We start from the raw sequence: 25,216 nt of genomic DNA on the forward strand, positions 1-25,216 counted from the left end.
AGTTTAAATGATTTAAGGAACATATTAGAAAAGTACACAAAGGTAAGAGGAAGTCAAATTCACAAGAGGACAGAATTAACAGCCTAGGGGAGGCGGAAGGGGAAGTCTGAATTATTCATACATGGACTGTAAGCCGGCAGAGTCAGAAGCAGGGCACAGGTTAATGCAAACACTAACCGAGGGCTCACATGTCCGTCAGACAGGTGACCCTTGCAAGACCCCCAGAGCGCCCTCACATACAGAGGTGGCTGGTGGGACCAGTGTTTCAGCGTTCCCTCTCTCCCTAGACTCAATCTGCTTAGCCTTAGGAGAAGGGAGAGAGCAGTGTAGAACCCCAGGCTTCCTTTTAAGAGAATTCTCTGGAAACCAAGGGAGGACCAAGCTTTGGGAGAACATGTGGGGTTTTCCCACCATTCCTTGCTTCACGGGAAGAGGAAAGAGCAGGGCTTTACCTTGTAACAGCAGGTGGTCATCCGTGTCAACGCCGCACCCGGACTTTTGACCTGCTTTTTCAGGGGACAAAAAGGGGTCTGTGGTCTGAAGTAGACATCAGATGGCCTTGTTGGTTGCTACTGTACTTAGGCTGGGCCACTGAAGACATGACTGGGGCATCTTGGGATTTCCTGTGAGATCAAACTCACATTCCCCAGAAACTGTGACTGTCCATGGACATTCATGGACAGGAAGTCTTTATACATTGGGTGACTCAATGAGAAGTTTGGTTTCCACTGCTAGTGAACCCAGCTGAGATCTACTGAGGCTTACAACCACTGCAGCCATCTTCATGTCCACATTCAAGTGGTTCTCCAGTGACCCACAACTACACACCCATCTACACAAGCTGTGTCACATGTCTATGCTGGTTTCTAATAACTGGTTTGTTTGTTTGTTTGTTTTTTTTAGATTCATTTTAAAAGGAACATACTTAACTGTATGACATTTTAAAACACAAGATTCCACCCAAACTCATCCCGCTTAAATACACTGAGAAACAAATGAAAGGCAAAAATATGGAACATGACACTTTCTGAGAAGGGGGAATCCTCTGAACAGCATACAAGAAAAAGGCAAGAATCGTTTCCAGTCTTAGTTATTGGTGATGATAATCATTTGCTTAAATGGTCATCTATTGAAATTGTATTTCCTCTCTTTTCCCTTCTAACACTTCAGAAAATGACCAAAGGAGTATGAACAGTGGGAGACAGTATAGGATTTGTTGATGACAGTGGGTAGCTTCTGAGTGCCTGGGCGTTTTTGTAAACTTAAAGCATTGTTTTATAAAATACTGTTTCTTCTCAAAATGCTGGTCTTAAGTGAACTAGGCATGTCTCAGGGCAGGCCACAGAACTTGCATGTCAAAGGCAGAGGACTGTTGTTTACTACGTAGTTGACAGAAAGAAGAATAGAGAGAAGACAAGAGTTTAAAAACAAAAACGAAAAAAGCTGGGCAGTGGTGACATACAACTTTAATCCTGGCAGAGGCAAAGGCAGAGGCAGGTGGGTCTCTGTGAGTTTGAGGCCAGCCCCTGTATCAAAAAGCAGGAACAATGCATTTTAATTTTATTTCATTGGTGAAAGATAATTTCATTAAAACATACTTTTGTTTTAGATGTTAAAGAATAAAAAATAAACCTATTAAGTTGTACACAAAAACCTATCGTTGTAAAGAACAAACCATCGATTCTATCACATTCAGAGTCCACATGCCGATGATCAACTGAGATATAAAAAGGCTGTTTCTAAGCACAAGCTTAAGCCTGCCGCTGAGTTGCCTTGGAAATTGTATCTTTTCAATTGTTCAACTACGTGGAGACATTAGTCGCTACAGAATAGTGTGTGTTGATGGGTCTGATACTATAGCCTTTAAACTCTATGAAAGAACCAGAAAGTGTGTAAATTACTCCCCTTTCCCCTAAGAACGAAGGCTGGATTTGCAATCAGGGAACCTTAATCGCAGGCAGAATTGGTACTGGACCCAAAAACCTAATGTCTCTTTGCTGCTTTTCATCCTTGGCAATGGCCGGAGATACTTTATTTCCTTGATGACTGAAGGTGCTAACCCACGGTGTACATCCTCCCCAGGGCTTTCTTTGGTGGCCATCCCCATCATCATTTAGAAATCATTAAGAACCTTGCGTCAAAAGCCGGGTGGTGGCGGCGCACGCCTTTAATCCCAGCACTCGGGAGGCAGAGCCAGGCGGATCTCTGTGAGTTCGAGGCCAGCCTGGGCTACCAAGTGAGTCCCAGGAAAGGCACAAAGCTACACAGAGAAACCCTGTCTCGAAAATCCAAAAAAAAAAGAACCTTGCGTCCAATGCTACAGGACTAATAGTAGTAACCGCGGGTGTTTACAATAATGAGAGCGTGCTGATTGTGTGGATGACCTACCTTAGGCTCTGACCCGCTGGACCCCTCTTCTTCGTGGAGGTTGAGCCTGGCCTTGCCGTCAGCAGCAGTCCTAGTCATCTTTTTCATGCTGACAGGCACACAGGGTTTAGGTGCATCTTCTATGACAAACTTGCTGGTGTCTTCCAGAGATTTCTGATAGGCTGCGAGGGGAGACGCTGGTTCCTCAGTGCGACCAGAGCCGTGTAGTTTTGGTTTCAGGTTCTCCTTAATGCTCTGTTTTCCTATATCGTTTTGGGATTCCGGAAAGTAGGACTTTGCCTTTGCTTCTGGAGTGACTTCTGCATGATTTCCATTCGCTTCAAATTTCCCAGGTTCTCCTTTGAGATATGAGGTAATGGAATCTCGAACCTGATCAGAGCTGTAAAAGAACAATATGCAAAGTCATCATGGCGATACGTGACTGCACATGGCTTCAGGGTGTGGTTTCAGGACCCAGGCTGCCACACTACTTCTTTTTTTAAATTTGTTTTTATTTTATTGGTGTTCTGCCTGTATTATGTATGTGTGAGAGTGTTGGATCCTGGAATTACAGACAGTTGTGAGCTGCCGTGTGGGTGCTGGGAATTGAACCCGGGTCCCCTGAAAGAGCAGTCAGTGCTCTTAACCACTGAGCCATCTCTCCAGCCCCGCTAAACTACTTCTAAAGGCATAAAATAGGCATGAAAACGTTAGCAAGTGAGTGGGTTTAAAATGTGAGGGCCTATCACAGGTGGGCCAGTGAGGTATACCAGGCTGTAGGCATCCCCAGTACCCCAGCTCCCAACATGGCTATGTAGACTGTCACTTTAAAAATAATCATTTTCCACAGCTATATTTTACATCTTAAAAAATGTTGGACATATAGTTCCAACCTCACCAATTTTAAAGGGAAGGCTAGTGTGAGACACTATTATGTCACTAATTAAAAACAAACACCAGGCCTGGTGGTGCATGCCTTTAATCTCAGCACCCAGGAGGCAGAGGCAAGCAAATCTCTGCGTTCGAGGCCAGCCTCAAGTTCCAGGACTGTTATACAGAGAAACTCTCTCTTGAAAAACAAACAAAAGAATAAATAAAAAAAACTACAACCAAACCTAAACACTTCCTGAAAAAAATAAAAAGGAATTTCTGAGTGGAAGTTGCATTTTCAGGAATCCTGACTTGAATTCTTTGTAAGTTTTCATCTGTGCGTACGTTCGCCATACTTTGTCAACCAGGATGCCCTTATTGACCCCCTCTGTCCACTCCAGCCTCCACTACCTTCACTGACCAACATGGCTTCTGTTTACCACGGGGACACCCTTCATAACTGAGTCTTGTCTTTTCGAATGACTTTTAATCTTTGACTAGGTTCAACATAAACCACTGGTTTTATTTTGTAGCTCATACTGCAAACTTTTAGTCATTTTTAGTGTTGTGCTCATGTCCCAGAAAAGGCAGTGACTAGGACATTACCCTTCATATTAATGTGGAAGAGTGGACACGAATGCTTGCTTATCTTGTGTGTACGAGAATAATCTACCGGAGGCTGGAGAGATCACTCAGCAGTTAAGAGCACTGGCTGCTCTTCCAAAGGACCAGGATTCAATTCCCAGCACCAACATGGCTGCTCACAACTGTCTATAACTCCAGTCAGTCACAGGGGACTCTGCATCCTCACACAGACATGCATGCAGGCAAAACCCTAGTGTACATTAAGGGGGAAAAAAAAAGAATATACTACTGTGAAGATCGGACAACACAGTGTGTATATCCTACTCCACGTGGTTTATCACACTTTCCTTGCTCCTGATGCTTACACTGGGGTATCACTATATAAGGTCCCTGGAGGTCACTATTATTTCCTTACTTTCCAGGAGCAGGAAGATGCAGTATATTTTCTGTATATCCAAGGGCAGGGTCTCTATTCAACAAGAGATTTTGGCGAGTTTAAAGCAATGCACAGCTTTCCTAGACTATATGTTTTCTGATGATCAGCTGTAGACTCTGCCATCCTAGGGGAACATGGGGTTGGATGTGGATGTGCTCTGTCTTCTCTGCAGTCGCTAACAGAGACAAATTATTGATGCTTTCGAAAGAGGTTTTGTGATCTCTGATATGTCTCCTTTTGGAGTTGTGATTGGAACACAAAGTTGAACAGCAAAACGAAAAACATGTGGTTAGGAAATTAAGATTGTCTTGCGTGCAACTGGGGTTTATCACCAGTTACAATTAAAGTAAATGTCTATTTCACTCTGACGTGTTACTAGAGGTTACTGTCTATCTCAGTCATCTGGTAGGGAAGCTGCTTTTCTTGTTTGGTCTACAAACCTGCTTGAGGCCTGGAGTACTATAAAGATGACTAAAACAACCTTCTTAGAATTTAGAAATTCAACCAAGTGGTGAGGTGTGTCCCATGTCCAGGGGCTCTAGACTTACTTTCTAGAGCAGGGCTAGCATAAAGAACCAAACACACACCAACAGAATTACCGTAGTTATACACTGATGCCTATTTTGGTTGTAAAGAAATGTCTATCATATTTCTGTGTAAAAGACTATGTATATAAAAATGGAAGAAGAGGGTTGGGTGTTGGGGCGCATGCCCAGCACTTGGGAGGCAGGTGGATCTCTGAGTTCAGGAACATCCTGATCTACAGAGTGAGTTCCAGAATAGCCAGGACAACAAAGATAAACCCTGTCTCCAAAAAGAAAAATGGAGGAATAATGTGTTTTTCTGAGTATAGTGGGTGCGTTTTCTTTGTTTCTGATTTCCTACATGAAGACAGAAAATGTATACCTGCCTCATTCCTCTTTTGGGGGCGGGGTGCTGGAGATGACATGCAGAGCCATGCGTATTTGGCTTGCATTTATGCTGCCGCTAAAGCACACCTCCAAATTTCAGAATTTTCCTGGTGATTATTGCTAGATGGCAGGAGTGGTCAAGTTTTTAATCGTTAATATCTTGTATCATCACATTTATGTCTGTAGTTATGAAATAAGACAAATGGTAATAGTATTCATAAAAGATGTGGGCTTTCACATATGAAATGACTTCAACTGAACACCTGCTGACTTCGAAGACAGACTAATAGAGGGAACCAGCCACGTGTCTTCTAATTAAGCCAACATCTACATCTTTGTCATGTAAGTAATTGTGCTTTGGTATTTTACTTCAGTGCTTTTGAGAATTATAGTTGAATTGAAATTCACCTTTCTCTAGGGATTCTAACATACTGAACCAATCTATAAGCAAGGTATATCCCAGAACTAACTACTGACACAAGGAGTCATTGCCCCAAAGCACCCGTTTAAAAGGACGTATGGGTAGGACACCTGCTTTTCATGTGTATTTCCGGAGACGGAGTCGTACCTGTCATCCAGGCGGTCTAGTAACCCACCAGTTAACCTTCGGGCTTGTGCCGGGGACTCTAGGCTTCCACTTGACGTCTCGTTCTGCCACCCTGCAAGTGAAGACATGGCCAGTTCTGCTCGCTGAACGCGACTAAGAATAGCCTGCACCTTTTCTTCTGTCATCTCCTCAGACTCTACTCCTTCAAGCTGAATGTCCTCAAATAGAGATTTGAGCTTTTCTTCCGCCATCTCCTCACCAGGACCAGACGTTCCTTTCTCCTGTCGCTCAGAGCTCATGCCTACTTTTCTAGTCTGCGGTTTCGGCGGCTCTGCCGGCACACCATCTTTTGGGACCCCAGCCACACTTCCGAGGTACTGAGGACACTCCCTCAGACACATGTCCTTCAACTGGCTCTTGTCTACATCCCGTGGGTCGGCCATTTCTGTGACAATGACTGAATCTTCCAGTTTGCTGTCTTCTAAGGAAGTGTCTTCTGCAGTTACCACTGGAGGTCCACCTGCTGAATGCTCTATATTTCCCTGGGAAGGCATTAGCCCGTCACTCAGTCTACTGGGGGTTCTAAAGGGAGAATCTATGCTAGATATATCACTAAAACGGTCATCTTGCTGGAAAGGGGTGGGTGGTGTGCAGTACAACCCCATGGGGGTCTCCAGCTCCACTTGAAGGGAAGGGTGACCTATGGAAGACAGTACATTTGGACTGACTGGAATGAGCTAGAACACATTGGACACAAACACATGGGATGACTCAAATTATATCAGGGATGACAATGCATGATGGATTACAGAACAATGTACACGCTTTCATGGTTTAGTTCATGTCATTTAATGAAATAAAACAACGGCATTCTATCAACTTTAATACAGCATCGTAACTCTGCAGATGAAATTAATGCAATATAAAGTTAGTTGTCATATATCTAGAGGACGTGTGGCTCATGGCTAATGCAGCTTTCTCATTTTAGCATGCAAAAACCTCTACTATGGTAGACTGAATATAACAAGCCGGCCATAAGAAGCCCATTCTGTAATTAACTCACTCTTGCTCTGGTTACAAACACAATCCAGCTCTAATTCTTCCTCATCTATGTGAAATTTGCGGGAGGAAATAAGGAATGAATTTACACTCTGGAAAGATAATCAATGGAGTTTTAGAGCTATGGTAGTGCTGGCTGATGTTAGACAGGATAAATGACTCGGTGTGTATTATTAGGTGACTTAATGTCACAGAGATAAGAGAGTTAGGATGTGTATGGAGGTCTGGGTGAAGCTGGTTGATGGGAATCAGCTTAGAATCATGAGGCAAATAAAGAGAAAAAAAATGATACACAATGGAGACAGGAGGAGGGCCTAAGGTCAGAGTATCCAGGACTTAGAACAGTGCTGTGCTAGCCTGCTCAGAAGGGAAGGAGGGGCTAACCCCTGATTCTAAGCACTCTATGTGGACTCCAGAAGAATTTCCTTGACCCAACAGTGAGAAAGTCAATAGTGGTCTGGTCATGGTGAGGGAAGGGAGTTTCCCAAAGCTCAACAAAGAGGAAAGACATTAAAAAAAAAAAAAAAAAAAAAAAGCAGCAATGCATTCTCTAAGTTCATTAGTCTGCAGAACCAAAGACCTGTTTTTCCATCAGTTCAAGGCAAACAGCTATTGTTATAATTTCAAATTGCCATTGGTTTGTGGACACTTGTTGGTTACAGCTGCCTGTAAATGAGCCTCTTGCTAAAATCTGGTTACGATACGATTTATAGTTTGCATAAGTAAACATATTTCATGCTTAAATTTCCCTGTAGAAATTTTAATAAAAAGAACTACACAATACTGAGATACAATGACAAAAAGCCCTGGTGAGCTTATTTTAATGATTCTCAAAATTTACAATGTTAAAACAAATGAACCAAGAATACCACACTTGTGATTTCTTTTCCCAGTAAAGATCAGAGGAAGCTATGGCTGTAACTTGCCAGTAATCCTTAATTTGTTCTATTTTTCCAGTACAAAAGGAATTTATCGAGACACAGCCTCCCACCTAAGACAAGGTGCACAAGAGTGTGTGTGTTCCAAGGATCCATGGTATTGATGCTCTGTAGATTACAGATGCACTTTACTTTTAGTAAATAGGCACTTTCTAGGATTCTACAGCCTTTTCCAATGTGACACATGCAGAAGTTTAAAAGTTCCTGACTCTTGTTTAAGTTTGCCAGTTAAAAAACGGAAGGAGAAAATGACCGTATTTCTTGACCCTTGAATTAACAGGACAACATCCCTGACTACTCTTGTCCATGGCAGGTCAGTATTTTCCATTCACTGTGGGGATGGATTTCCACTTGTGAAGTAAGGCAGGAGTGGCTTTGAAAGCCTGGCTGTCTGTTTTGTTTTATTCTGATGCTCTGATGAGATGGACTCTTAATGAATGGGGGAGGGGACTGTTAAATTAAGCTAAACCAAAAGCTTATCAATGATTTGTGTGTGTGTGTGCGCTCACTGAATTAGAAAGAATGCTGTCTTTTATGCACAGCACACCAAATACTGCCCTCCACTCCAGGAATTACTGGCAGAATGTAGGTTCCTATGTTAAGTAACTAAACCACTTGGAATGATGGGGGATTCTCCAGTACAATTCCACATGCTTGGTCCCACAACAGTGATTCACTATTCACCCCAGCCACTGTTTACTGCAAACTGGGCTCAGCACATCACCTGCTTGGCTAAAACTGGGCTCACAGTTTTATTTCACTAACATATGAAAAGAGATCACCAGTTTTTAGGTTAAAAAAAAAAAAACCAATTAATTTTAAATGCCAAAGCATTGCATTTTGTGGGTATTAAGTTTTCTTCCATTTGGGTGCACAGAATGCTAGAAGTAACAGCTCTTTCAGATAATGTGCTTTCACATTTCATCCTCTGTGTTGCAGAGAGACATTTACCGAGTCTGCTCTGATATTAGCATGCTCATTTGCAGACTCGGGCAGAACAAAAATGCTGTGAAAACGAGAAAGTAAGTCAAGCAGATCATGGTGCATGTGGTGATGAGTAGTTGCCTTGATTGACAGCACTTTCAGATTTTTATCAAACAATCAAATATGAACACTAAATGCAATTACCATCAACTGGGTCATGGAAAACATTGTTTTCATCTGCAAAGCTTCTGGTGCCTGAAATATTCCCATAATCGAAAATTGGTCCTTCTAGCAGAGTCACTATGTCTATTCGATTAATTTTTGTCAAGACCGAAGTTAAGGCATCAGCTGAAAAGGAGAGAAAAAAGGTTGAGAGCCCAGTGGCATTATTTCCTGCAAGTCAGCACAACATCCAACAAAAAAGCATGGCTTCTGCAGTTTGGTAGCATTTCAGCTCCCCACTGTAGCCCTGCCAGATCCACATCCAGAATTCTGACTGCCCCAGGGAAGAATCCTACTTTAAAGCTATCTATGGAGGTCACGGTATTCATCCCACTGTGACAGGGCGGATGGTCTCCAAACACCTGTACTCCTTTAGGGGGCCTAATACAGCTTCAAGTTTCCTTGACTCTCAGAATGTCAATGTCCTTATATTCGATGCCTAACATTTTATAAACTACCAAGGTCAGGCTGACCAGGCATACCTATAACATACCCCACATTGCAGTGGGTGAGTGCTGGGTCCTTTGAACTTATCACCACCACCGAGCCAAATCCAGTTACAGCAGAGGATTCTCTACTGCCCCAGATGGGGTACAACTGGCTGGCTCCCCTAATCACATCCCATCCTCCTCTGTACTTCCATCCATACCTGCCCCTGGATGCAGTGGTAATTTCAAAGCATTTTTGATGACCCTCCCATGATGAAAGAGTTAGTATTATTTTTTTCTTCCATTTTTAGTAGATATATGAAGAAGGCCTTCCTTACAAAATGCAAACTATTTTCTGCCACTTGCTTTCCAGGAAGCTTAAGCACAGGACTCTAGGACAGCAGCACTTACTAAACAAGTGTCACTCTAGATTCTCACTAACTCTACATAAAATTGCTACATAAAATTACAGAACACTGAAAATCTTCCAATGAGCCCACTAGCTGATTTCTCTAAGATATTGACCCTGTGTGGTTTTGAAAGTTAAAATAAATAATTTTAAGCATACTTGTGGCATTCTTTCCATCTCTGGTAACCCACTTTTTTAATAACATGAAGCTTTGAGAGATTAAAGAATTGGGATTTTCCACACGTATCTGATTGATTTCATCCACTGAAAAATTCAGTTCCCTTGCCAGCTCTGTGAAAAGAAAGAGAGTTAGAAAGTGTATATTTTATTTTGCACATACTTCATCAAAGTTGTATTCAACTCCTAACACCCCACTCCCCCCCCCCCCCGAAAAAGGAAATGAATTGTAAAGAAAAGCCCTTTGTCTAGAGTTGGACATTCTGGTGCTTGATTCTATACACAGGCTGTGACCAGACTTTGCTTAGATAACTACTTACAATCAAATTCCCATTAAAAATCTTTTGTTTTTCTGAGACAGAGTTTCTGCGTGCAGCCTTGGCTGTCCTAGAACTAGCTCTGTTGACCAGGCTGGCCTTGAACTCACAGAGATCCACCTGCCTCTGTCTCCTGAGTGCTGGGATTAAAGGTGTGTTGCCACCACATCTGACTACAAATCATTTTTAAAGATTCTTGGGATCTATAGAGAGGATGTTGCTGCTTTGTTTGGATTCAGCCTCATCTCTGCAGATTGAACAATTGCACACGAGACAGGGAGGAGCATACCACGCCTGAGCATGCGCAGGGACAGCATGAGGGTTGCTCTGAGCAATCCCATTGAAGCACACCTCTTACTCATTTGCTAATGTAGTGACTAAGCCTTTGAGTTTTGTGATCTCTACATGAGAGGTTAAGTGTTAACTTGAGGGAAAATCACACATGTGATATGCAGGCAGCCATTTGTGTGAAAAAATAAGGAATGCTTTGTGCCCAAGTATATACTCAATCTTATAAACACAGAGGTGTCCCTGCAAAGATTAAGGATGAACTCAACATGGACAATCAAGATGGCTTGGCATGTAAAGACACCTGCTGCCAAGGCTGATGACCTGGGTTCAACCCCTGGGACCCACCTGGTAGGAGAAAATCAAATGAACTCATTGTGAATGGAGACCTTGAGAAAGGAGACATCTTCTCATCACTTATCTCTAAAAAATATGTATCAAGTATGTATTACCTTAGTTACTCTAAAGTAAGAAATATGAAGAATTGCTTCCATGGAAAAGCGATTGGCCAAGATTCTGTTCCTGTCAAACATTTCCAAAAACTTAGCAAAATGAATTCAAGATATCATCATGTTTTGAGCAAGTATGTTGCTTCTACAAGTCTATCTTGTGGTACACAGGGGTTTATAAAATGATTTGCACACACCTGAGTGTCCACTGTAGACTTGAACTACTGAAAACTTGACAATTGTTCCTTTGTTGATGTAATATTGAGTTTTTAGTCTTGTGATCATGGTGGACAGTTAGAAGGATATTGTATAAAACAGTGTTTATATATGTGAACCAGCTTACCTCAGCACATAATTTAGCCTTAATATGTGTGTACACAGACACTTTCTTCTCCATTCCATTTAACACCACCAAAAGGTTACATTCACTTCCTAACTCTTAAGCATAGTGGGTTAGGAAAAAACACCATCATATGTATAGACTCGTTACCCATCAAAGCCAAGGTCAGCAAACAAAACAAGAATATTTTAAAAACCAAAGCTCCTTAATGGTGGTTTCAAGAGGCACATGTACACTTTGTATGCTTAAATATTGAAATTTTTCTAATAGTCTTCATTGATCACACAGGAGTTCTAATTCCAGAGGTTAATTCCAGTTTGAATTCCTCCATCTGTATACATTTTAGATGACGACAATCCTAGCATCCAAGAAATCCTTGAGAACAAACATTATTTATTGCTTGGAAGACCTGGAGAAAAGCACATTGACCCCGAAGAATTCAGAGCTGGAAAACCTCATTCCATTTCTTCTTTTCTAGTCCTAGGGATGAACTGAGGGTTTGAGCATACCAAGCCACTGAGCTCTGTCCCCAGCTCATCTCCTGTGCCACATCTCCAAATACCTACTCTGGGAAAGTAAGGACTGCCCACGTTAGATGAATGAAAATCTGCTTGTTAGTCACTAAGAATGTAAAAAATCAGCATACATTCTGTGTATTTTTCAGGGAAATGACCTATGTTAAAACAGAATTGGTGTTATGATAGACTTTGTAGGGAACTATTTCCCCATGTTCACCATTATTAACTCCTCTCAACCTGCAGGGTGTCACTCAGACACCGGACATACCGGAGTTCCAGGAAGCCCCTGGCCATTAGCAGGTCACCTAGAGCAGAGGCTAGAGACCAGGGAAGGAGGACTTTGTAATTGGTGGCTCTGAGGCGTACAAAGGAAAAATATAGATGAATTTGTTTCCTATGGCCTAGTTTTCCCGTTTCCCTTGAACAGATAATGGGATGGCGTGAGAATGGATGCACTAACTAATATACAAGATGATTTCAGAGAGGTGATAATGAATACTTATTTTTTTTCTACTAGTTTAGTTATGTATGGTCTATAGTCATAAAAGAAATCAAGCATTTGCTCCAGTGTCCCAGTATATTTTCAGAGGAATGTCCAAAGTCTTTAGATGAGCATCTAAAAAGGTATATTCAACCTGGGAAACATCACATTTCTTAGAGTGGCACGTGTCGGGATATGGGGGGGCCTTGTAAGGGTCAACACCACAAAGCTAAATTGTTTGGGTGACACATTTGACTTTACTGATGTAAAACAAAGCTGGACATTTCCTTTCCATCACCCTGGCTGTGAATGGTTTCAGAGAACTCAAGTACCTTTGTTAACCGAATCTATTTTATTTACTTACATCCTTTTCCAAAAATTAACTTACGATCAAAGCTTTCACTCCTTTTTCTCGGTCATAGAAATATTAAAATAATTTTTTTGTTCTTTATTGTCAAAGTAAGACAAGATTTTCCGTTTAAACTAATCCTAAGGCATAACAGTAAGTTCATTTAAAAGCATTAGTCCAATAGGGTAAATACTGTAATCTCGGAAGGCTAAGTATCATGTGTCTAGATCTGGCTATTGCAGGGCATGGGGCAATTAAACCACTGGCTAAGAGTGCTGTTTTAACAACAGACATCATGTTAATCACGTACTCATAGTCTTAGGTGGGTTTTTTTCTTTTTTATGCTCCTAAGGCATGTGCCCTCAGATACAAGACTACTTACTCCCTTATGGAAAAGGCTGTGTGAAGAAAGCATTTAAAGTAATATAAGGTCTAACTTTGTTTATATACAGAGAAAACTAAGGGTGTAGAGTTGCTAACAGTAATTATCAGGGTAGGTAGAATTATGGGTAACGGTTTACTGTTTGCTTGTTTGTGTTTAAAGATGTACAGGATGGTTTTTGCACATGACAAAGACAAGGACACTGGGGAAGGATACCTGCTTCATTCAGGAGCGTATGTACTTACCTGTCCAACTAAGTCCCAGGTGATCGGCTACTATTGCCATCCTGATATCTGTCCGCTCACAAGGACTCTGTGGACCTACGATTTACAATTTCTCAATTAAAACAATCGCCAAGGAAGACACGACACTGGAAAATTGCTTTTCGCAGTACTCAGATTTTACAGAGACTGACACTAACACTGTGTACTTAGATGTGTCCTAGTCACCTACACAAATACTCCTCGTCTGTCACCCGCATCAGGCCAAATGCCAGATTACATGGATGCTCGGAATGTAATGAGATTGAACATGCTGGCGAGCTGGCCACTTCACAACGGTCACAGAGTCGCGTTGGTGGCCAACAGCCCATGATGGAATCTGAACCTCTGTGCCTCGAGGCTCTGACAAGAGTCATCTCCACGAGCACATCAGAAAAAAAGAAAACCGCTCACATCTTGAATGACACCGGTGTAGCATGCTTTTCCTAGCTCTCTACAGTGTAGGTGGATTAAAAGAGGAGAGAAGAGCGTCTAGGACAGCACACACAGATGACAATGACAGAATGAGAAGCTACGGTTAAACCACTCCACAAGCAATCACGACAGGTCATGCACTAGGGTCTACGCGTCGGAAGGTGTTTACGGACTATGCTGTTGCTCCAGGTCGTGAGCAAAGAGCGCTCGAGAAACCTGACTGCCTTTTGTTCTCACCAGTCCTCCTACTGCCGGCCTTTCCACTCTTTGATTTTAAAGGCGCTGCTGCCTCTGCTCTCTTATCTCTAGCAGGCCTCGTGGGAACTGAAGGCTGGCCACCCCGCGAAGTGTCGGACAACGACGTGTTTCTGGAGGTACTCTCTTCCTCATCGGACAACTCCGACTGCATCTTTTTGTCTTCTTCAGTGAGGCGGTCCACAAGCTTTAGGGTCTCACCACTAATTGCCTTAAAATATTCAATGGGATGTTTACATACCGCCTTAAGCTGACTTTCTCTAACTTTAACGGTGGTGGTGGTGGTGGTGGTGGTGGTGGCGGTGACGGTGACACAGGTGGATCTTACCTTTACTGGCAACTTGGATGGAGGCGGTTTGGCCTTGCCTTTCTCTGGCTGCCCTCGCTTTTGTGTGGCACATGCTTTTCTGACTGCAACTAGGTTCTCCCTGTGTGTGTTTTTGACTGGAATTCGGGACTTGGCGTCTACACATGAAGAAGTAGGGAGGGTTTTGTTTTTTTCAGACGGGCCAACCTGCCTCAGTTTACCTGCTTTACTGTCTGGCTTATGGTTTGGCGGGAAGACATCTTTTGGTGCAGTGGCCTTTATGGGAAGCTTGGATTTCCGCCTAACCCCTATTGGATCCTTCCGCGAATCTCTGGTGCAGGGTCCTTGGATCCCTGGACTCTTTCCTGAGCCTTTCACTGGATTTGCTTTCTCTGTGGTACAAGTGGGTGCGGCGCGTCCTGTCAGAACTACGTGATTTGTGGTGTTATCTGTCTGCATGGTGGAGGAATCCAGGTTATTGTTGTTATTGAAGTTATCTTTTTGAAAATCGTGTTTCTCCTGGGACCTATCGCCCACCTGGCTATGGGGTGCACTTGAGATTGCTGTCATGGTTTCGTTTTCTAACCCCTGGCAACTGGTCACCACAGCCTCTATCTTATCTGTCACTTCTCCAGAGCCTTCTTTCTTCATGGTCATGGTAGACGCGGAAATTCCCATTTTTATAGGCGTGCGTGACTTGGGGTCAACTTTTGAGGCATTAGCAGCGGCTGCTGACTTCTCCAGAGGGCCACTGCCGACCGTGCCTTCCTGACCCTCTCCGCTGGTCGGGATGCTGGGGTTGGGTTCAACTGCTGGTGCCTCTACATCTCTCTCTAGATGGGTGTCTACCGAGGTGTCCCCTGACTGTGGCTGTGGGGTGTCAGTGACCATCCTGCTATCCCCTTCCCCCTGGGCCCCTGACTTCCCTTCAGGAGTATGCTCACCAATCTGGAAAAACTGGAGTCTCTCCTCCACAAAATCTCTCTTGCTCATGTCAATTGCACCACTGCGGGTCATCTCAAACATTTTTCCTTCGTGAAATGGGAAGGGGTTAGGCTCACTAGTTGGGGTACTTTCATCGGTTGGCGTTCTGGCCGGCGTTGTGTCAGGGGTGGTGGCCGGAGAGCGGTCGTCCACCGCCAGACCAAAGGGCTTACTGTCATCTTCCCGAGATTTCCCATCAAAGACTTCATTGTCCCCTCGGTTATTGGGCCACGGGTCAAAATCTAGACCTTTGGTCGCTACGGTTTTAAAAGGAGTGGCGAACTCCTCATCCACTTTGTAACTGAAGTAAGTATCTGGAAACACCGATCGGTCTGGGTGTCTGCCTTCCAGGGTGAAAAACTGGGCCCCTGACTTGGGATCAGTCTTCTCCGGGGTTCTGTCAGATGAAGAGCTTTTGGAAGAGGATGGCTTCTCGTCCTCCAGTCCCACTTTCCCCTCCTCCTCAATGACTTCCAGTTTACTCTGGCTGAAAGAGCGGTCGGCTGGCTTCAGGATGCCCTCTGTCCAGACATCCTTCTTGGGGTCCACGGTTTGACTGGGGAGTTTAGAGTCACTCTCCGTGAGGCCATCATCCTCGTCCTGCAGGTCATAGCCATCCAGGGAGTCAATCTCGGTGGCATCTGTGTCATGGGAAAACTCGGCCGTGGTTGCGATGGAACACTCGGTGACAGACTGGTCATTGTTTCCGTTCTGAGCTGCTTCGTTCTGAGGTGAGTCAAGGCCAGACTCATTCTCTCTCCCGTTACTCTCCACCTCTTTCTGGGTGGAAGCCTTCGTGGCAGCAGTTTTGGATTTGGCCACATCTTTCTGTCCTTCATCAACTTCCTTCAGCTTGAAGGTGTATTTTTTAACCGGGACCGGTTGATACATGGACTCATCATCGCTGGAGTCGCTGGCATCGGCGCCGGGAGGGACCGGTGACGGGGGCTGCACCCGGATGACAGGCTCATCCAGCTGGTACTTGTCACACTCATCCTGAAGGTTGACTTCAATCATGTCAACCTCCCTTTCGGGGAGGTACTGATGCTTCTTATCGGATTCCATCTGGTCGGCATCCAGAGGAGGAGGAGGGGGAAACTCAATATAGGCAACTCGGTTACATTTGGGTCTTTGGACAGAGTCTTTGCTCACATCACGCTCTGTGTCCGGCTCCATAGTCACCTGCTTCAGGGGGGCTGATTTGGGCTCCTCCGACTCAGACTCCTCAGAAACCTCGGGAATCGGGCTGGGTTGTCCTGGTATAAAAGCTATGAGGGAGTCTGGTGTCTTAGACGTGAACTCATAACTCACTTCCTCTGAGCTGGGAGTTTCCGGGGTCAAAGGGCTCTTCCCAGAGCTGTCTAGAAAGGACACTTGCTCTAGAGTATCATCTTCTGGACTGCCCTGGGGAGAAGGAGGCTGCTTTTGCTGTCTAGCTGTATAGAAGGTCCCCCTGGCTTCCTGCACCGTCTTACATTCCTGACTGATGATTTTTTTCACACCTCCTTGTTGGAGCTCCTTTTCATACTGTTTTCCCACTTGTACGAAGCTGACATAAACGGGTAAGGTTTTGATTTCCTTCCCTCCCTCCGTCTGGGCTAGTGGAGCAAGCTTCTCCAAGCCCTCCATGGAACCGTGGTCAAACACATCACTAGAGGGAGAGTCCTTTCCTGGGCTAAACTCTAACGAATCAGGAGATCTGGTGGGAGAGGTCTCGGTTTCATCGAGAGCCGGGCATAGGCCTACGTAACTCTGTTTGGAAACTTTGCTGATTTCGGAATAGGTAACTTTCTCATCATCTATGGAATTAAAGTGTTGGCTCTCAACTATCTCTTTGCTCATACTTGACCGGGACACTTTTTGGGATAGTTCATGTTTTGGAAATGTCGACTGCTCACAAAACCCATCAGGAATGTTAGAAGATGGCGTCTTTCTCTCGTCTGTGACCCTGATGGGAATATGGGATAGCGCTGAGTTCTCGCTTCTCCTGGGAGGATGCTCGAGAGCGCCGCTGGGGCGCTCCCCTTCTTTAACAATATACTCCCTGTATAACACTTTCTTGGAGGGAGATTTTACACTCATTTCCTTAATTTCTGAGAGAGAGCCGTTCGTTAACAATTTGTGTCCTCTCTCAGTCACACACATAAATTCATCCTTTGGATCGGCATTCTCGCTCTCATCAGGGCGACCGGCATGATTATCTCGGATATCGTGAACAAGCACATGCGAAACTTTCTCTTTCTGAGCCTTATTGTTATTGGCCCCAGAACTTTCCCACGTTCTAAAGACCTTTCTGTCCCACGGTCCCTTGGCCGCTAGGTCTGATGTCATGGGGCAGGCTGAGTCTTCTTCAGCCTGCTGCTCAGGAAAGAAGTCGGCCACTGCCTTACTTAACATCTCAGTTCGGTGTCTTTTGGCGTCCTCAGAGCCAGATTCGCTCACAACAACGTCGTTGCTTTTGGCACGCTCAGCTTTGAACATCATGACATCGTTTTGCACTGGTGCTCCCTCCTCTGAGAGGTCTACAGCCTTCTGCTGTTTTTCTCTAGGAAAACCTGGGTGGGTGGGCAGCTTGCTGTCTTGAGCTTTCTTAACTGGGATTCGGGATGGGCCGTCCAGATTTTTCTCTTCTTGAGACAGGTCCTTACTTTTTGTGCGTGCGCCTTGTTCAAATTTTAATCGGATGGAACTGAGTTTAGATTGTTTGAGCTGGAATCCAGACTGGGGCCCTTCTGGTCCCCTGCTCTGAGCAGCGACAGTTCTTTTGGCTTCCTCTGTAGGCTGGCCATCCTCACTCTGTTGGGAAGGGACCCTCTTCTCTGGGCTGCTGGACCCACTGGGTATCTTCCTGTCCTCAGCCTGAGGGACACCTTGTCCATCTGGGCCACGCTGCCTGGACTTAACCCATTCGTCATTGGATGCCAATAGTTCTGTTAAGACCTTCTCGGGACTACTGCTGGTGGAACTCTGGGAGGAGTATTCTTTGCCATTTTTGGGGCGTGGCTTTTTCTCCGGGGACTGCAGTTCATCATTTAGCTTCTCGGTTTTGTCACGAAAAAACTGTGACACTTCGGTCAATTTCTCTTCAGCCTCCTTCACGGTCCTGTCCACCCTGTCTTCATATATCAACTTCTCTCTACCTCTCTCTAGTCTGTCCTCGGACAAGTGCATCCACATGGCATGTTTTGGACCACTGACATTACCCGCATAGTGCAACACCGTCACTTTATCAAAATGCTCATCTTTAGACACTCTCCCTATCCCATTTTCAGACACATCTTTATAGATTTTGGAGAGGATTTCTTTTTTGGGGGCAGTAGCTACTTTATCTCTGGAGCGCTTATCAGACCTCTGTAACTCTGAGCTAGGGGGTCCTGCAGGGTCTGTCACCGATTCCTCGGTATCAGAGTGAGAAACATCTAGCTTCTCTGACAGAAGCATTTTCTCAGCAAACCTGTAAGACTCCCCTCTCAGGTCTGACAACTCGTCATCATGGTACTCTACGGAGTGCTGACTCAAGAGCTTCAGTGTTTTGTAAGAGTCATCGGACAGGAGTTGTGCGGAACTAGGGCGGCTATCTTCTTCTTGGGACACTGGAGTGTTTACTCTGGAAGATTCCAGATAGGAAGGCAAGGACTCTTCCGCGGCAAGCTCCTCTTCTTCTTGCTGACCCTGCTCCTCGGGGCAGGGAAAAGCATCGTGTTTCTCTGGCAGAAAATCTTTTAAGTTAATATTTCCCCGGGATAAGTCTCTCTGACACACAGATACTTCCTTCTCGGGATGCTTTTTGGTCTCTCTAATAATGACTTCAGTGGGCTCAGCTTGGTTACCTTTTTCGATGTGGACTTCTATTATACGCTCCAGTTTGGGTTTCAATTGGTTGTCCTCTGCGTGCTGGGCTGAGGTCTCAGCAGCAGACTTGGCAACGTCTGGAGACATGGCCGACTTGTGTTCAAACAGCCCTGCCAGCTCTTTGGAAGGGTCTCGCCCGGACTGAAAGGCTTTCATGATGTCGTGGACTGACATGGTTTCTTCAATTCTTTCTGAGGCACACTCGCTGCCGGGAGGGGAATGATACACCATCCTGGTGGTGGTGGTGATATGAGTCTCTTCTTTGACACGCATGCCTTTACTTAAAACCCGACTATGGTCCTCTTCCTCGCTACTGGCTTTCATTTGAAATGCTTTTACTTTTTCCTTAATGCTAGAGGTGGTAGGCTTTGGCTCCAACTCCATAAATGTAGGTGAAGGCTTGGGGGACATGGGGTCTTCCGGCTGGGACTGGGGGATCTCCCCAGTAGAGGGCTCATAGCTCCTGATCACATGGACCACTTCAGTTCTTGTTTCTGTGATGACAGGAGGGATAGGGACTTCGTGAAAAAGTGGCTTTGGGCCAGTGCTCTCGGCACTTTGTGGGGCTGATGGCGTCTTTTCACTTCTGGTCTCAAAGCCACTGTCAGACAAGGGACTTTTATCTTGGTCATGTTGAGAAAAGTCATCAGGGGACTCTAAGATGGCATCTGATCCGAAAAAAGAGTCCGCCATCTTGCACAATTCCTTCTCGGAGGTGGAAGGCCTCATGGAGGCCGGTGGCATCTTGAGTTTATGCTCCTGCAAGGCCATGGCTGGCTTTAAAATCCTTTTCTGCCTCTCCTCTCCATCCTTCTTTACATCTTCAAACTTGTACTTTAAGTTGGTCAATGAACTGCTGCCGCCAATGTCATTCGTCAGGTAGTCTATGACTCTCGTCAGGTTGGCCTTCCCGTGCACTTTCTCGGGCAGAGATGGGGTGTGGCTGGCCGCAGCCTGCCTGGCTTCTCGTATTTCCTCGGAGCTAAATTCTGTCCAGTCATCCTCTGGAGAATGTCCTTTGTCACTCTTGGGGGACTTGGGGGGCCCTTTACTGTCGACGCACACGTCCTTTTTGAGGATCTCACTGACTTTGACCAGGTCTTCCTTCACTTTCTCGACGATTTTGAAAGGCTCTTCGTCGTCTATCCTCCCTTCTTTGGGAAGGTCGGGTTGGAATGGCTTCTCCTCAGGCACGTCTGTCTGCAGTATGGCGGTCATTCTCATGAGGTCCTCCTTCATTTCAGCCACGTCCTTTAAGATCTCCTGACTGGAAGACAGAGAGGATGGTGCAGACAGCTTAAGGGCAGAGGGCGTGAGGAACAGAGATGACTTGACGGGAGATGACGTGCGATTGAAATGGGGCTGGGGACGCGTCTCCGTAGTCAACGTTTTAATGGGTGACAGCAAAGCGGCTGCCGATTTGGTGAGCGAATTAGAGTCCGGAAGTTTCTTCAGTGCTGGTTCTGACAAAACATTGACTACCGAGTATACTGGCACTGTGATTACTGATGAAGTCACGGATGAGGTAGTGGCAGATATTGAAGACCCGAGGGAGGTGTAGAGTGCACTTGCGGAGGGGGTTCTAAGAGACTGGAAAGCCGAGGGTGCTGCAGAAACGTACGACCTGAGTGGGGAAAAGGGCATGGCTGTTGCGGTCGAGAGCGCTTTCTCCACCGTGTCGGTGGCCGCGCTCACCACCGAGCTCACAGCGTTGGTGGCTGTGGAAACTTTGTCCTGTAACGTGGCAGTGGCTTTGCATCCGTTAATTAAAGCTGAAGATGAAGGGTACTTCAGAGGAGAAACAGACCCATTGACTAGTGCTACCTCTGCATGTCCAGACATCTGCTTTAAGGGGGAGGAGAGGGATGATGCCATCGTAGCTTTAGCTGATGAGATGACATCAGCTACAGACTTGGCTGGAGACACCACTGACTTTAAAGGTGAAGAGATCAGTGGTGCTGCTGCTGATGTGATAATTGACTTAAACGGCAAGCTGGAGGAATACATAGTAATGTTTGATTTGGGGGAGGCAGGGGGAGTCATAGTAATGGATGACCTCTCCAAAAGAGACCCTGCGGTCGTCACAGGAGAAGTTCGAGAGGAAAAGGTTGAGTTGGGTGCCAGCCCCTTTAAGGGCGTAGCAGCCTCGGTAATTGTGGGAGCTCTCCCCAGGGTACCGGAGGCCACTTGGATATTGTATGGAGATGGTGACACCACTGTTTTTATTGGCGAGGAAATTGTCCGAAAAGACCTAATAGGAGATGCCACGTCACTAATGGATTTGACTGAAGATGTAGTTGACGCGCCTAACGTGGATTTGATTGGAGAAGGAGTCGAAACGGACCATATGGATTTTAACGGAGAAGCTGATGGTGTGTTAGAGGAAGAGCTGGATAAGGAGGCGAAGCCTGACTTGACCGGCCCGGGCACTGTGATTGGAGCTGTGGTCCAGGACTGGTATGGTCTTGTAGAAAAGAATGGCTTGTATGAGTAAGTGGTGGGGAGGGATCTTGTTGTTCCTGAACTCCGTTCAACTGTTTCTTAAATTTTAAAATGAAAATCAAACACAAAAAAAAAATCAACGAAAATGGTTGAGAAACAGAGAAGAGACCAGAGAAAAAAAAAATTGGTCAGTAAACTTGGAAATATTGGAGAAGCAAGTACAACTGTTCGCATGATTTGGGATGGGAGAGGCAAAATAAAAAAAAAAAGGAATGATTTGAAGCAGAAGAGGAAAAATAAACGTGAATGGACACGAAAAATCTGAAGTTAAAAAAAAGGTAACGGATGAGGTGACTAGAACCAGCGGACGTGGAAGGAAACATGAGGGAAACACACACAGCAGCCACAGAGGTCAATGATGTAACGGAGACACACAGGCAAAGGAGACAGGGACGAAAATGGACACCATGGAAAACGGCCTCCTTACTTCCTATTGACTTTCTCGTGTGCTGGGTTAGAAATAGCAGCAGCCATTCTGCTTTGCCTGCATACATACATACATATGTCTGTTTTGTGCAACCACAGAAAGTGTCTTAAGACTCTCGAGTGTTTCCTCTGCTACAGCTTGTCCACCATAAATTGCACCTAGTTAGAACCATTTCAATATGTGAATCCACACATTAAATAATATTTGAAACTGTTTTTTTTTTTTTCCTCCTTTTCAGAAAACCACTCAAGCTTGATCATGCAGAGTCCAAAATAACTAGTAAAAGACAGGCAACTGGTGTGCAAACTGTGAAGCCACTGGATTTTTAAGTCTGTTTCTTCCATGCAGGATTGGTTATATCTCACACCCATAAAAAGCCAATAAGAGCAAGAAATTGCCTGAATCAGAGCTGTCAACCAAAAACTTAAAACAAGGAAGAGGAATGTTTGCATCGATCATTTTTCCATGCAGTATATTCCTTTTTGATGAGGGGGAAAAGAAAAGGTGATATGAAATGATTTTAAAAATGCATGTGTACATACACACATACAAAAGGGGGAGGGAACAGAAAATACGGTTCATGGTTACCAGAGCAAGCAAAGCAACTGAAAACATTTGATCATGCGGCGGTTTATCATGGCAAACAAGCCAATGAGGTAATCGTTTCAAAGCAGTATTATGCATGGTATATATAATGTTTAAAAATACTTTCTCAAGAACATTTGCAAAGAAGAGTACACTTTTTCCATGAGATGTGAAGTCTTGGTACCTTTTGAGATTTTAGGAAGCTTTGAGACACATTATTAAATATATCTGCAAGAGAAGAACTCCATATCTAGAGCTTGCTTCATTATAGGGAAAACATAATTTGTATCTTTCCCCCCACAATCTGGTCTACTTTTAACTCTCAAAAGGTATCATGGGGGAAATCCAAAAGCACAAATATATTTTGAAGACCCCATATATCAAGTACCTACAGCGGCATATGGTACAAACATATATGTTTATCAAATGCAAAGGTACCAATTCTGGTACCTTTCTAGAATATTCCTCATACTTTTGGTTACTCCAAACATTGCAACGGCCCATGAGGAAAGATGGGTCCAATAATACCAACATTCTTCTCAAAACAGGCAAGAAACCCCCCACATGAGGCGGGTACATATTGAGGACAACAAATCCAAGCTTAGCATCTCTACTTCCATAACTCTTAAAGCCAACTGGTCACGAGTTGGGAATGCCCGCCAAGGGCTCACTAATGTCCCACACCAGAGATGAGTACAGTCTTGGTCCAAAAAGGCAACAGTTTACAGTAACAATGAGATGTGCAGAGGACATGAGGACCTCCTTCGTCATTTGTGCGCTCTTTCACACTGGGCCCAGGCCCCTGTTACAATCCTCTCAGTGGGTTAGCAGCTGCTCTCACAGGGTGAAGATTTCCATTCCTAGTGTGCATTTAAAGGCAGATATTTAGAGTGCGCCTTTTTCTAGCGCTCTGTGTTAGCCTTACTACAGTGGAAGAGGAGCTAAGGAAACGTCACTCAGGCACAACTCCATCTGGGCATTAGTACCAACACCCTAGTGCTCAACCTGTGGGAAAGGCCATACTGTAGACACATGGCTTGGACATTCCTTTGATTCAATGATTTGGGCTCAGTGTGTGTTTTGAGAGTTAGTCTTTTATTTATTTATTCATTCATTTGTTTGTTTATTTTTTAGCTACCAGAAACTGGGAAGGGCCTCTAGTGTTTGGGTTGATAAAGAAAATAAGTATGTTTTTTTTTTAAGATTTATTTTTCTTTGTGTGTGTGTGTATACACATGCATGTGTGCGTGCACATGAATGTAGGTGCTGTGGAGGCCAGAAAAGGATGTTGGATTCCCCCAGAGCTGGAGACATAGGCTATTGTGAACTGTCTGACGTTGAGTACTGGGAACTGAACAGGGGTCCTTTCTTTGTAAGCACTCTTAATTACTCAGTCATCTCTTTAACCCTTCACAAAAATGTCTTTTGAGGTACACCTATGATTTCTAACTTTGAAAGGAGCCACCACATTACCGCCTGGCTATATATCTTATGTTTTAGTGACACCCACTTCATGACACCCTTTGTGAGCATGGCCAATTCTTGACATTGGGCAGTTAACAACAGACACCCTGGGCAGTAGGGAAAGGGGCAGAGTAATAGGGGAAGTATAATCTATTTGGAGTCTAACACCTTCAGGGGCTTGGGACACTTCCCTTGTGTTCTTAGTCCCTTCTCATTCTTCTGTTGGACATGCCTATGTGCCTTGTCACAAAACAGACAAGAAGAAAAAAAACCAAAAACCAAAGGACCCTGTCATTCTGCCCAAAGCCAATGACAAGCTGAATAGATCCAAACCCAGCCCAACAGCCATACTTTAGTGTGAAAGGAAAACTCACTCAGCACACCGGGCCTTAGATTTCAGGTGGCCCCAACAACTACCACCTTGGAGACGGAGTAAGGGACATCTGCCTGTTGTCATAGCGTCTCTGACCTAAAGTACTTGCCCCAGCAAGGCTTTCCGAAGTCTAAGATTGCTGCCGTAGGGACCCCAACAACTATCTAGTGAGAGTCTCAAAAGGAAAAGAACACCTCAGAGTTACGCCCAATTAACTTGACTGAAAAACCGAATAGGCACAGGCTTGTCCCACTTCCCTGTTCCATCACAACAATAATTAGTTTCAGACCTCTGGTTCCGGAAGGCGAGAGCTGTGTCTGGTAGAGGAGGAAAGTCAAGTCTGAGGGAATGTTTAAGAACACGGTAGGTTTGCTCTCTACATCCCTCTGGTATTCCACATTTGGAATCTGAACACAAAACCTTTCTTAACGGAGTTAGTCAGATGCACTGTGCTATACGTGGTGGGGCCATTTCCTGCTAGTGTGTCTCATGTGTGCTGGCTCACAGACCTCAGAAGAGGTGGGGGCAAAAGACCTAGGGCTCTTACTGCGATATCTCCAAGCCTCTGGGCACCGGAAGTGTGAACAGCTAGGAATCCATGATCAAGTCTTTTCATCTACATTTTCTTTAAGCTGCAGCTCTCCACTGGTGACGGTGACAGGATCCAGTGTTGATCAAATACAATCAAGAACTGCATTCTGTACTCACAGTTACCTTTGGGGTTGGGGCTCGCTCTAGGGCTATGGTGAGCATGGGATAGGAACACTGCAACCAT

At 44.7% G+C, this 25,216-nt stretch overlaps 1 protein-coding gene across 1 annotated transcript in view; it reads right to left on the reverse strand.

Annotated features, from left to right (window-relative positions):
• The window catches only part of Ank3 (ankyrin 3), a 594,813-nt gene that overhangs the window by 18,044 nt on the left and 551,553 nt on the right, over positions 1–25,216 (reverse strand). The window contains exons 38-43 of the mRNA XM_059281286.1: positions 13,930–21,624; positions 13,243–13,317; positions 9,856–9,987; positions 8,842–8,985; positions 5,738–5,828; positions 2,389–2,767 (exon numbers count right to left, since the gene is read on the reverse strand). Coding sequence (XP_059137269.1) covers positions 2,389–2,767; positions 5,738–5,828; positions 8,842–8,985; positions 9,856–9,987; positions 13,243–13,317; positions 13,930–21,624 — 8,516 coding nt within the window. The remainder of the gene's footprint in view (positions 1–2,388; positions 2,768–5,737; positions 5,829–8,841; positions 8,986–9,855; positions 9,988–13,242; positions 13,318–13,929; positions 21,625–25,216) is intronic.

This window comes from Peromyscus eremicus, chromosome 16_21, assembly GCF_949786415.1.
Source record: "Peromyscus eremicus chromosome 16_21, PerEre_H2_v1, whole genome shotgun sequence".
Taxonomy (NCBI): domain Eukaryota; kingdom Metazoa; phylum Chordata; class Mammalia; order Rodentia; family Cricetidae; genus Peromyscus; species Peromyscus eremicus.